The 12526-nt window shown below is 34.4% G+C and overlaps 1 protein-coding gene across 3 annotated transcripts in view; it reads left to right on the top strand.

Moving 5' to 3' along the window:
• The window catches only part of LOC138707663 (ras-like GTP-binding protein Rho1), a 30530-nt gene extending 18341 nt beyond the window's left edge, over window positions 1-12189 (top strand). For all 3 annotated transcript variants that reach the window (XM_069837393.1, XM_069837392.1, XM_069837394.1), the window contains exons 3-5: window positions 2084-2284; window positions 4339-4521; window positions 8233-12189. In XM_069837393.1, coding sequence (XP_069693494.1) covers window positions 2084-2284; window positions 4339-4521; window positions 8233-8271 — 423 coding nt within the window. In that variant the 3' untranslated portion in view covers window positions 8272-12189. The remainder of the gene's footprint in view (window positions 1-2083; window positions 2285-4338; window positions 4522-8232) is intronic.
• Window positions 12190-12526: the final 337 nt, after the last annotated feature.

Genomic DNA, 12526 nt, shown 5'->3' with positions numbered 1-12526 from the left:
AATTAATTTTTTGAGCTGGGCCATTTGTGCGCTGAGTGCCTCAAATATGAATTAAAATCTTTCTTCTGGGATACCACGTTAGGTTAGATGAGTGTAAACATAAGTTCATTGCTTAGAAGTTGAACCTTTTGATTTGGTGTCTGATAATTTAATAATTTATTTACTTAATCTGGCAGAGTTAAGGCCAGAAGATCTTCTCTTTTGCCAAGCTAGACTCTAATTGAGTACAATAGGTTTACATATTACAGTAATTACAATAATATCTGGAGCGTACAACAACAATATGACAGTGAGTAGTAATAGTAGATAATAAGAGTAGTAGTAAGGCATTACATCTCACTTGACAATATGTATCAGAGGAAGAATAGTTCTTTGTATACATCTGAAGTCTGATTAGTGTAATATGTAGCTAGTTGGTGATGTATGTAATGGAGGGGAAAAGGAAATGGCCACCCTACCCCATTATGTCCTGGCTTAGTTGCCTCATAGTGATGTCTTATTGGTATCATTTGTGAGGTTCAGACTAGTTTTTGGACAGTTGACTAAACAACATATATATATATATATATATATATATATATATATATATATATATATATATAAAACCATTAAAAAATTGACAAAATCGAAACTACTATTATGCTACCGAGAGTTAACTGTTAAATAACTCTATTATTTATTCTTAAATTCGTTTGATGTCTGACAGTCTCGGATGTTACTCGGTAGGAAATTCCAAAGTCGAGAAAGAGTTACAGTGAAAGAAGATAAGAGTGAGGATGATTGGTGGAAAGGTATGGATAGTATTGAGAAGTGCTGTAATCGTGTGTCTAATATATTATAGTGGGTGGATACATTTTTAAAATGGGGTGCAGGATAGGCAGAAGTGGATAAATGTAATATATGAAAGAGAAGGAAAAGACAGTGGATTCTTGTATGATCTAGACGAAGCCAGGACAACATTTCGAGGGATGGTGTTACATGACGAATATTGCAGACGAAACAGAAGCACATATTATGAACATGTTGCAGTCTCTGTGCCAAGGTATCATTTAGGTCAGTAAACAAAATATCACAGTAATCGAAGTGAGACATCACAAGTGTTTGCACTCAAATCTTTTTCAGGGAAAATAGTAGAAAGTTCTTTAATCACTTAAACGAGTGGATTAGTGAGAATACATTTTTGCGAGTTTCTGCAACATGCGTGTACCAATTTAAACTTTCATCATATGTATATACCTAGGTCTTTTTCTAATTCACCAAACAGAATTTCGGTGTCATTTATTTCAGTGGGAGAAAGATTTGGTATGTTCATTGTTTAACAAATGTGAGTGACCCACAATTATTGACTGTGATTTTTCTGAATTTAGTTTTAAGTCGAAGTTTCTGAGTCTGTCCAAATTGAGTCGAGGTTGCTGTTAATTTTACTTATTGCGTTATTTATTTTGTCAGTCTAGGAAAAGGGATGAGTTGCATTTCACAACACATGGCGGTTTTTAATTGAAAATCTCGTTTTTTTGCCCCTCAATATGGCTTTGAATGTCGAAAAACTTTTCACATCACATGATATACAGTAACTGTGGGCATATATTGTAATAAATAAGTCATTTTCAAGAATGGTGGAGAATTTTCTATCAAGAATGTTGTATGTCCAAGTGTTTGTTCCTTCTCCATCATGTGATGAAATCGCCATCAGGATCTCACAGTCATGTTCCTTGACCTCGAGTTTTGATTCCAAGTGGTTTGATGTAGTTAGTTTTGAGAACCAATACCATGTTAAAAGTGTTACTTTCTTATATTGGAGAGAAAAATTGTTTAAATGTGTCTGAAATACCATAAACATATTACAGTAATGACTTGCTGAAATAAGCACTTATATCGAACATAAAATCAAGCATAATTTGGTGAAATACTGATGGTTCATTAAGATAATTCATCAGAATATACTTAAAACCTTGGGAAGGGGGGAGAGGGCATACAAATACATGAACTTCCAGGTCCTAATCATTACTCAGCAGTGTCCTGCAAAGTACACATTTTTACCACATTTAAAAGGTATTTAACTGGTTTTGTTAACTTGTTTCAGGTTGAATTGGCATTGTGGGATACAGCAGGACAAGAAGATTATGACAGACTGCGCCCTTTGTCATATCCTGACACAGATGTCATACTCATGTGTTTCTCAATTGATTCACCAGATTCCTTGGAAAATATTCCAGAAAAGTGGACCCCTGAAGTGAAACATTTCTGTCCTAATGTTCCAATTATTCTTGTAGGGAATAAAAAGGTAAAGATTTTGAATGTATAAGGTAGATTTACATTATTATTAATCAAATAATTTTGATGTCTATACAACAATATATATATATATATATATATATATATATATATATAGTTATAAGTAACTTGCATTGGTTAATCTCTTCATTAATAGGTAAAAAGTATAACCTAAAAGTTTTCTTTGACTTTCGTAACTTTATTGATAGCAATGATATTATTTTTGGAAGGCGAGAGTCTTATTAAAGATTAAAAAGACGCATGTAACCTGATGCTTACGACATTCAAAATGATTTACTATGAGCCTGCATGGCAGATAATATGGCATGCTGATGCAGCATGATACATGTTAGTTCAGGACCCAATCGCTTGCCATAAAAATTACACAATCCTAAAATTTCTGAAAAATAATATTAACTATTAAAATTTTCCATTTTTGCACATACTTTGGTTGAAAGAGGTGTTAGAAATAACTCCCCTCCACTGTTACACATTCCATGTATCTCTTCAGATAATTATCCTCTACATGTACAAGTTATATGGATTTGAGGGAGGTGGGGTGTGATGATAGAGACTGGATTAATCTTGCACAGGATAGGAACCGATGGCGGGCTTATGTGAGGGCAGCAATGAACCTTCGGGTTCCTTAAAAGCCATTTGTAAGTAAGTAAGTATGTATGTACAAGTTATTTTTCCGTGATCTTCCCAATTTCTCTTGTATTACTGTCTTTCAGTTCCTGAATTGTGCGGAGATTGCTTTTATAAACTTTCGTTTTGGGTTTCCTCATAAATAAAAGCCTCAAGCCAACAAATCAGGAAATCTTTGGGAGTCTCATTTGCCTTATGTGCAGTTGCTCAATCCTGTTGGAAATATGCGTACTGACCATCATTTTCACTCAATTCTTCAAAAAATTGCTTTAGTATATTTGACCTGTATTTCTGGGCATTAATTGTATTGTGAAAAAATGTAGGTCCAATTACTCTTTGAGAACTTACAGTGCACCATATATGTCTCAACCACAAATTTTCTTTACTGGAGTATAGACTTTCCTGGTGCCATTTATATAAACTACATTATCGGTAAACAATTTCATGGGAAAAATTGTTCTGGGGCTGGGTATTGATCCCGGGACCTTTGGCTGAACACACCAAAGTTGTGTGCACTCAAAGTTGGGTTTCTTGCGTCTTGTCAGCCCACTTGAGTTGTGTGTATATAAAGAGATAAATTGAGATGATGTCGGGTGTAGTTCCTGGGTAGCTCAGTAGGTAGAGCATTGGTGCATTCAGCCAAAGGTCCCAGGATCGATACCCGGCCCAGGAACAATTTTTCCCATGACATTTTTGCAAGTCTGCTTCACAGAGAGCTATACCTGAAAGCCAGATTTGCGTAATATATACATCACTGTAGGTACGTTAACAGAAATGGAAACAATATTACTCAGCCTTATGGACAATCCAAGTCACACAGAGAAAATGACCTAAATATGACGCTATTACACTTGATCTAATATTAATAATACAAAGCTTTAGAAACAAGAAATCACTAGGTCCAGGTGACCTAAATATAGAATTTAAATATGCTCCAGTTCCATTTCTCCTTAAAGTTCTTAACCTCTGGTAGAGCGTTGGTGCATTCAGCCAAAGGTTCCGGGATCGATACCTGGCCCCGGAACAATTTTTCCCATGAAATTGTTCAAGTCTGCTTCACAGGGAGCTATACCTGAAAGCCAGATTTGTACATTATCATTAATCTTACACACACTATTCCACAACTACACACGTGTCTAACAGATAACTGCACACTGAAATCTGGTCCGAAATGAGTTTCCTCACACAGCTAACTTGTTGTGACATTAAGGTGAGTGTATTCTGTATAGACACACTCACCGAATGCACGTGATGTCATTTTTTCTCCCATAAAACGTGTTCCAATTGACCACAAGCTGCTGCATCAACAGACTACACGGACTCATAGTGAATCATTTGGAAGGATTGTAGGCCTACATATGATTGTCGGTTGTAAATTCAATGTGAACTTCTATTCTTACGGTGTTTTAATGACAGGATTTGAGAAATGACCCTAACACAATAAAGGAACTCGCCAAGATGAAGCAGGAGCCTGTAAAACCTGAAGAAGGAAGGGCAATGGCAGAGAAGATAAATGCTTTTGCTTACTTAGAATGTTCTGCCAAAAGCAAAGAAGGTGTACGGGAAGTGTTTGAGACTGCAACAAGGGCAGCATTGCAGGTACATAGTTTATATTAGTTTCTTCTTTGGTATGAAAGCTTTCAGAGGGGGGAGGGGAGAGGAAGGTGTTGATGTTGAGAAGTTTTGCACATTTAAATGCATATATATTATAGGATCCTTCCTTGTTTTGCTTAATGATATGCCTGTAATACAAGAAAGGAAAAAAGTAATTTTAAAGATTAGAAATATTCTCCACAGCACAATCACAGATTTTCGAAGACACTTTCCATTGGTAGAAGGCAGCATTTTAGTCATTTCTTATGTTACAACTAAGAAGCCTTCAGTAACACAAACAACTAAGAAGCCTTCAGTAACACACATTTTTGCTACATTAGTGTGTCATATATTTAGTAACTTTAGCAAAAACTGGAATTGAACACTTTTGGTTGCAAGTAATTAATACCACATGTTGTAACTGATTTCGTATTTTTGACAGCATTGATTTTAAATAACGCATTATGTGAACGAGAAAGTATTGTGATGCTTTAGAAAGGTTGATTTCTAGATTTTATCAGAAATATTTGTCGGCATGTCTGCCAACATAATACTGAAATGAATTGTTAATATTCAATATCTCCGAGTCAGTTCATTCAGAAATAAAAGTGATCTTTTTTTTGTACTTCGTAACAATTCAGTTCTTGATCTGTTACTAGTTATGTCCCTATTCACTGTTTACTTTCTTGAATTGTTCCTGAGAAGACATCCTTAAGAAGATATACCATAATTGTCTTAGTCAAAATCATCATTGGGAGATAAGGCAGGAAGTGGCGTAAACATGGTTATGGTTATGTGCCCCCTTCTCCGAGCAATCTATTTTTGTGACGTAGATGGGCAAGGAGGGTCCGTTGGACCCACATGCCATTTTAATACATTGACAGAAGGAAATCATTTTATTACACACAATATTAAACTTCTTTAATTATGATATAATTATAATAACAACCAAAATATTCATGTTAATATACAGGATGTTTCTGTTGGTGTTATAAACTTTCAGGGATGATGACGAAGGGTACATGTATCAATTTGAGATTAGGAACCATGGTCCGGAAATGACTGAGTCGAAAGTTTTAAGCAAAAATAGTTGTGTGGAAATGGAATTTTAATTTGGCACCACGTGCCCTCCTTCCCTTAACTTTTGAAACAGTCGTGGAAAAATGGTATGGGCCAGATGTCTCCTACATGGGTACTTGCCCCAATACAATCTGTGAGCTTGTCTACTGTTCCCATTGGCTCATCCATATTCGAAAATCAGGTCTGCTTATTCCACTCTTGTGTACTCCTCCATTTCACTAGGACTGATCAATTGGACACTGCAACTTGTACAGTCGATCAGTCCTAGTGAAATGGAGGAGTACATGAAAGCGGAATAAGCAGACTTGATTTTCGAATATGGATGAGCCAATGGGAACAGTAGACAAGCTCACAGATTGTATTGGGCAAGTACCCACGTAGGAGACATCCGGCCCATACCATTTTTCCATGACTGTTCCAAAAGTTAAGGGAAGGAGGGCACGTGGTGCCAAATTACAATTCCATTTCCACACAACTATTTTTGCTTATAACTTTCGACTCAGTCATTTCTGGACCATGGTTCCTTATCTCAAATTGATACATGTACCCTTCGCCATCATTCCTGAAAGTTTGTAACACCAATTCGGAAACACTCTGTATATAGATGATATAATTTTAGTAGTTTTTTATGCGAAACAACACATATTAGATTTTCTCATTTCTAGCACACATATATTAGTTAAATCTACATTTATACACACACATGTTATCATTCTTACACTTTTTAAACACATGGGTGACTTCTCTGTGCTCATTACAGAGTGATTGACCACAATTGTCACAGCTTTGTTTTTGTTTATGACTTTTTTCATATGGGCACATATGACACCTTTTAGTGCTCTCCTGTAGTGGTAGCGCTTGGCATGAAAGGAGCAATGGTCATTACAGCTTTTACTGAAGTTCTACTCTAGATCTTCTTTCGATTTGAGGTTGGATGAGATTTTCAGCAACAGCTACAAGGAACAATCTCGTATTGTTGTGTTTTCCAAGATTGCACGAAGGATGAAGGTTCATCCACAACAAATGCAGCAACTCCACATACATTTAAAAGATTCATGAAAAATGAAAATGGCCAGCGATTTGTGCGTCTCTTGCACACATAGACATGCACTAACTGATTGAGTGTTTTTATCTTCCATCTATTAACTGGTTTAGAAAGAAAATATGCCCTAATGATTATTTTCCTTGGCATTCTCCCATTTTTATTTCATCATTCCTCCAGAACTCGTTACTCTCCACAATTTCTCTTTCATTACCTTTTTATGTCTCGAAAAAAATAGGGCATCTCCTGCGTTTGCATTATGTAGAAGCCACTTTCCACTGTAATAGACATTTCACATAGTTTGTTCAACGATTGATAGATGGAAGTGGTGGTAGGTTTTCTCCACCTGTTGGAATGACTCCTATACAGGATGTTTCAAAAGTGATGGTAAATAATTTAGAGGTGAGAAGTAAAAACGAAGAAAAGCAAGAAAGTTCCAGTAAACATGGTTCCGCAAATTAACTGTTTACAAGATGATATTTGTTTGCTTGTTGGGCCACCAGTGAACCGAGCGCCTGGATATGGTAAAGCGCAAAATTCATGCTTAGTATGTATGCCGCTCTCTCCCCATCCCATTTCCTTCTAAATGTGAGATGATACCTAACAGACGATATGATGAATGGTGGACAGGAGGACCTGTACCTAGATCACAAGATTTAAATTCTTTGGATTTTTGTGTATGGGGTTATGCAAAAAGCCTAATTGACATAACAGACATCACCACACCTGATGAATTGTACCTAGATCACTAGATTTAAATTCTTTGGATTTTTTTGTATGGGGTTGTGCAAAAAGCCTAATTGACATAACAGACATCACCACACCTGATGAATTGTACCTAGATCACAAGATTTAAATTCTTTGGATTTTTGTGTATGGGGTTATGCAAAAAGCCTAATTGACATAACAGACATCACCACACCTGATGAATTGCAGGATCGGATTGTAGAGGACTTCTAGCAAATGAAGAATTACCCAGGATTGCTTGGGCACATTCGAACACCTGTAAAATTCTTCAGTTAACATTTTCATACTGTGTTGTACCTTGTTTATCCACAAACTTCAATGTTGTTCAAATAAAAATTTCTTTTGCTTATGTTCAAACACATTTCCAGTTTTGTGTGTAAAATTGTAGTGTACTTTGTAAATTTGTAGTGTTTTTTGTAACGCAGTTTTACTCCTGGTTGAGTGTTAGAGAAGGCCATATGGCCTTAACTCTGCCAGGTTAAATAAATCATTATTATTATTATTATTATTATTATTATTATTATTATTATTATTATTATTTCTGTGGTGTTGAAGCCAAAATTATGAATTTTACTGTCTCGTGATTGATAAATTAATAAAATTGTCACTGCTTTTGTTAGAATTAGTCCTTAGTATTCAGCAGGCCCCAACCAGCACAAAAAGGCATTATCTCGTAAACGGTTAATTTGTGGAACGTGTGTACTGGAACTTCCTTGCTTTTCTTTGTTTTTACTTTTCATCGCTAAGTATTTGTCCATCACTTCTGAAACATTCTGTATATCTATGAAGTATGGGAGGCTAACAGAGATACGGTACATGCATCACAGAATCATTTGCTCTTGTTTCAGGTGAAGAAGAAGAAGAAAGGAAGGTGTAGGCTGTTGTAATACAAGATGATTTGCTGATAGTTGCTTGGAGAGGTGTTGTTGGCAAGTCAGACATACTCCATGGAGTCAGTGTTAATTCGTTAAGTTGTATATCTGCATACTATACTGTAAGGCACTTCCTTTCATGCCCTTTGTTTGGTAGTGGTATTGTAGGCCTGAGTTCATCCTGTGGGCTTCCTGTAATGGGGCTTAAATTTGTTCATATATTTTTTCCTCATAATGTAATTCTTAGAAAAATAAACCAATTCAAATATAAGAGTAGTTAAACCATACATAACCATGATATTTCATATTTATTACATTTTTTAATGCACTGCAGTGAACAGTCTGAAAGTGAAGAGATTGCCAATGCTTTTAAATATTACAGTCAAATGCTTATTACCCAATTGTGTTCAGAAGCTTTAAAACCATGTCATGAAAATACAATCAAATAAAAATACTGGTACTAGATTTTATTGGACACTGCACAACATAATATGTGATATGGGGTTAGACTAAAATAAAAATCTGCACATAAAATGAAATGATGACTCTGTGTTTGTGTTTGATAACCCACATATAAATTATGAGTAAAATATTTAGTGTCTTAGAATTGATAATACCTTTGTAGTAATGTAAGTTACCACAGTTTGAGACTCTTTGTTTGTAGTCACCATAATATCTTGGGTCGTTGTATAAACTTGGCAGTTTATTTCTGTTCGTTTTATTAAACATTCAGAATAATTTGAATGTGTCTGGAGTGCAGTAATATTCAGAAGTGAAGTCCCTTAGTTAATCTGTAAACATAGAGGTGAAACTGCAATGTACCTCTGTGTAAGTAAGTGAAACAGTCCATTTTGGTGTAAGTACAAAACCGTATTCAAGACCACGCTTTTTCTACGTCTTTAGTCCACATCATATGACATAGTCTAGCCAAAAACTGCCCATGTCAATTTCTACAGACTTTAGGAATATTAACAGAAAAACTATATTTAAAAATATTTGTTCTAAAAATGTTGAACTGTTTTAAGTGTGTCACTTATAACATTTGGGAACAAATAATTTTAAGAATGTTATATTCAATTAAATATTGTAAAAAAAAAAAAAAGGCATGGTGAGTTTTTACTCGAATATGCTACTTGTGTATTTGGGAGTGGTATCGCAGATACTGTGTGCATACCTTCAGAGATGTGAACAATTTGTTTACTTTTGAGATATTAATTTTTCTAAACATTTAATCTCGCAAAATGGAATGGTCTTCTCAGTGACAGAAGTGTGTTGAATGTACATGTGTCTGTAAGCTTCTTCCCAGTGTGGGTTGGTTGTTAATTTGATATTTTGTGTCGCCGAAATCAGTTAATTGTTACTTCCAACAAACATCATCTACAACTTCCAGTGTTATTTTCCCCATTTAGCAGAAAATTTGTCTGTTAACTGCCAACATTTTGGTGGCCTACTTTATAACATGTGTGAATTTTGAAAGGAATGAGTGACATTTACAGAACAGTAGACTCTCATTGCATTATCTTGTGATTTGCATACGTGCCTATGGGGAAAATATTCTTTGTGTTGCATGAATAGACAAATTCTGAGTCATCAAACACTCAACAAGGAAGTTGAATTATAATAAAGAAAGATTTGCTGTGCTTTATTTCTTTATGCATGCCATAGTATCATCATAATATCATATTCATTGTAATCAAATCATATCATTTATTCTTATTATTTCTATTCATTGGCTCTGGGTTTTTTTATTTATGATTATATATTTCCTCTTTTTTTTGTCTTGTTTCTTTTAATGTGGCACTCTCATAGTCCACATACTTTTGTGGTGGTATAACACTATAAAAAGGTTAAGAACTCCTTATCAATACTATAACTTTGTACTAGGTCTCAAAGAACCTTTTGAAGGAAACTTTTTTTTTTCAAGTCTAGGCATTCCTCTGCCATTTGGCTATTATGGAACTGCGGTTCAAAGAATACTTCCTTTATTTGTACTTTAATCTTGCCGTAGATGTCACATTATTACGGGAACTTAGGCTGTAGTCTGTGTGCAATAAAAGTCAACATATACATTTCTTCTCAATATTGTTGTCATTAAAGTAGTAGAAATAGATGCATTTCTGTGAGGAATAGTTACATTTCTAAATGTCTCTGACTTAATACACATTTATTTATCATCTGTACTTCTATCAGTTTTAGAAGCCAAGATTCAAGTGCCCAGGAATTTACCACTTTCAATTATTAATAATAAACCATCTTATCATATATTTTTCTTTGAGTCTATATGTACAAAAGATTTTCTGTCTTTCCTTTCCAGCTTTAATAATTAAAGAATGAGAGTCTACTATGGAATTATTAGAGGGTCAAAGTGCATTATTTGATTTTAAATCATAGGAATTGATCTAAATCATCTTCATAAACTCAGAGAAAATGAAGATGAAGTGCTTAGCATCAGTCTAACCACATGTACGTGGTATGAATTTGATGTGCATAGTTACATTCTGTTCTCTTGTATTGAGATTTGCATAGATTTTGGACCCATATCACCACTAGAATCATTCCAGATCATTGTGAGTATTTCCATTTGAGAATCTGATGGAAGTCGCCTTGCAATAAAGTTAGGGAAAACACATTCAGTTCGGAGCTGTTAGTGTGGTTTCAGTAGGTCCCAACTTCGTTTTAAGAATGACTGATTTTGTATGTGCTTTGGGAGTATATGGTTTTTAAGGATTTTTAAACAGCCGTTGCTCGTCTGAAATATTTTACTACTAAAAGTCAATAGATATATGCATCATGATTTGGATTAGGTTGGAGAATAACACATCTTAATGCAGTAGACTTTAAAATCCCATTTTGTATCTTATAAATACTGTATTTATTACAGTTATTAACTTCATTGCATGAAAATGTAATTTTGTTATAATTCACAATACAGTAACACACATGTGAGGTGTGATAAAACTTTGACTCTAATTGCAGATAATACTATTGCAGTTAGTATTAGAATTTTTCACTAAATATGGGTAAAGTGAAATCTGCAAATATATTTGCTGTTTATTTCAGACTTGTAGAATGTATCGCTTATCTTTCTTGAACAAGACTGCATTTCCATCTTCTTTATTATTGGACATTCCAGACCTTAAACCCTTTGAAGTCGCACCATTGTATCATTTTCCTGGGACACTTTCACGTGGAACTACAGGACATGAAGTAATAGCAGCAGGTAATTATGAAGAAGCAAGTGGTGGATTTTCAGCAGCCTTTGTTCAGACTTTCATAGTTTGATGCGAATTCTTAGCTGCCCTCTAGTGGCGTTATATACTATTAAATTCCTGATAGAGTTCTGCTGTCAAACATCTGGAAAAACTATAAGGTGTTTCTATTGCAAGTGTTTCTTTTGGAAACAACATATGCATACATAATTTGTAACGTGTTATTTCATGAGAACTTATACTACAACTTTGAAATAAACAACTTTATTGAACAAATTTTAGCCTACTTAATCCCAATATGAGAGCTCTATACGAACTGCATTAGTGTCAGCTGATGTTCAGAAAGAACTTTTTTTTGTTACACAAACTTACATATATACACACACATAGAAATTGTCTTCATAACATTTTTGTAAATTGTGTGTAAAAATGTATTTTCACAGCAATGCAAAATGTTATTTTGATTTTTTATCAGTTGTGGTCTATATCCCCTTTTAGTATCCTTAGATTTGATTTAGTATTTACTGGTCTGTTACATGAATCATATTATATGTTTAAAATATTTAACCAGTGATTAAAAGTACTGGGACTGTGTTTTTTCATTGCTTTGAGGCGTTCAAATTATTATTATTACGACTATTATTAAATATGTCCAAAAGGAAAACTTGTAGCAAAATTGTGTGCTTAAACCTGAAATAAAAGTACTGCATTTATTCTCATATAAGCCACTCTCCTACATAATTTGCAACCCTTTCCCCAACCAACCCTGTGATATGTTTGCTTTTGAATTTTCTCAAAATATGAAGGTATTTGGAACACTTGTTAGACAGTTTTAATTATTCTGTTGTCATCTCCTTACGTATTATTGGGATTGATTTTATGGTTGTAGGTAAATGTATTCATAATTCCATGCAAATTTTGGGGCTTATATGTGAGTAAATATGATGTGACATTTTTTTTATTGACTGTTGGAGACTTTGAGAGTTCTAACCAAACAAATTTCTGTCTATTTTACGAAAATAAATTAATATTACTTGTTGGAAGTTTGACGAATATATCTA

This window comes from Periplaneta americana, chromosome 10 (assembly GCF_040183065.1).
Source record: "Periplaneta americana isolate PAMFEO1 chromosome 10, P.americana_PAMFEO1_priV1, whole genome shotgun sequence".
In the NCBI taxonomy this organism is placed as follows: Eukaryota; Metazoa; Arthropoda; class Insecta; order Blattodea; family Blattidae; genus Periplaneta; species Periplaneta americana.
Note: the sequence above shows the minus strand (reverse complement) of the source record. Positions and strands in the feature narration are given on the sequence as shown.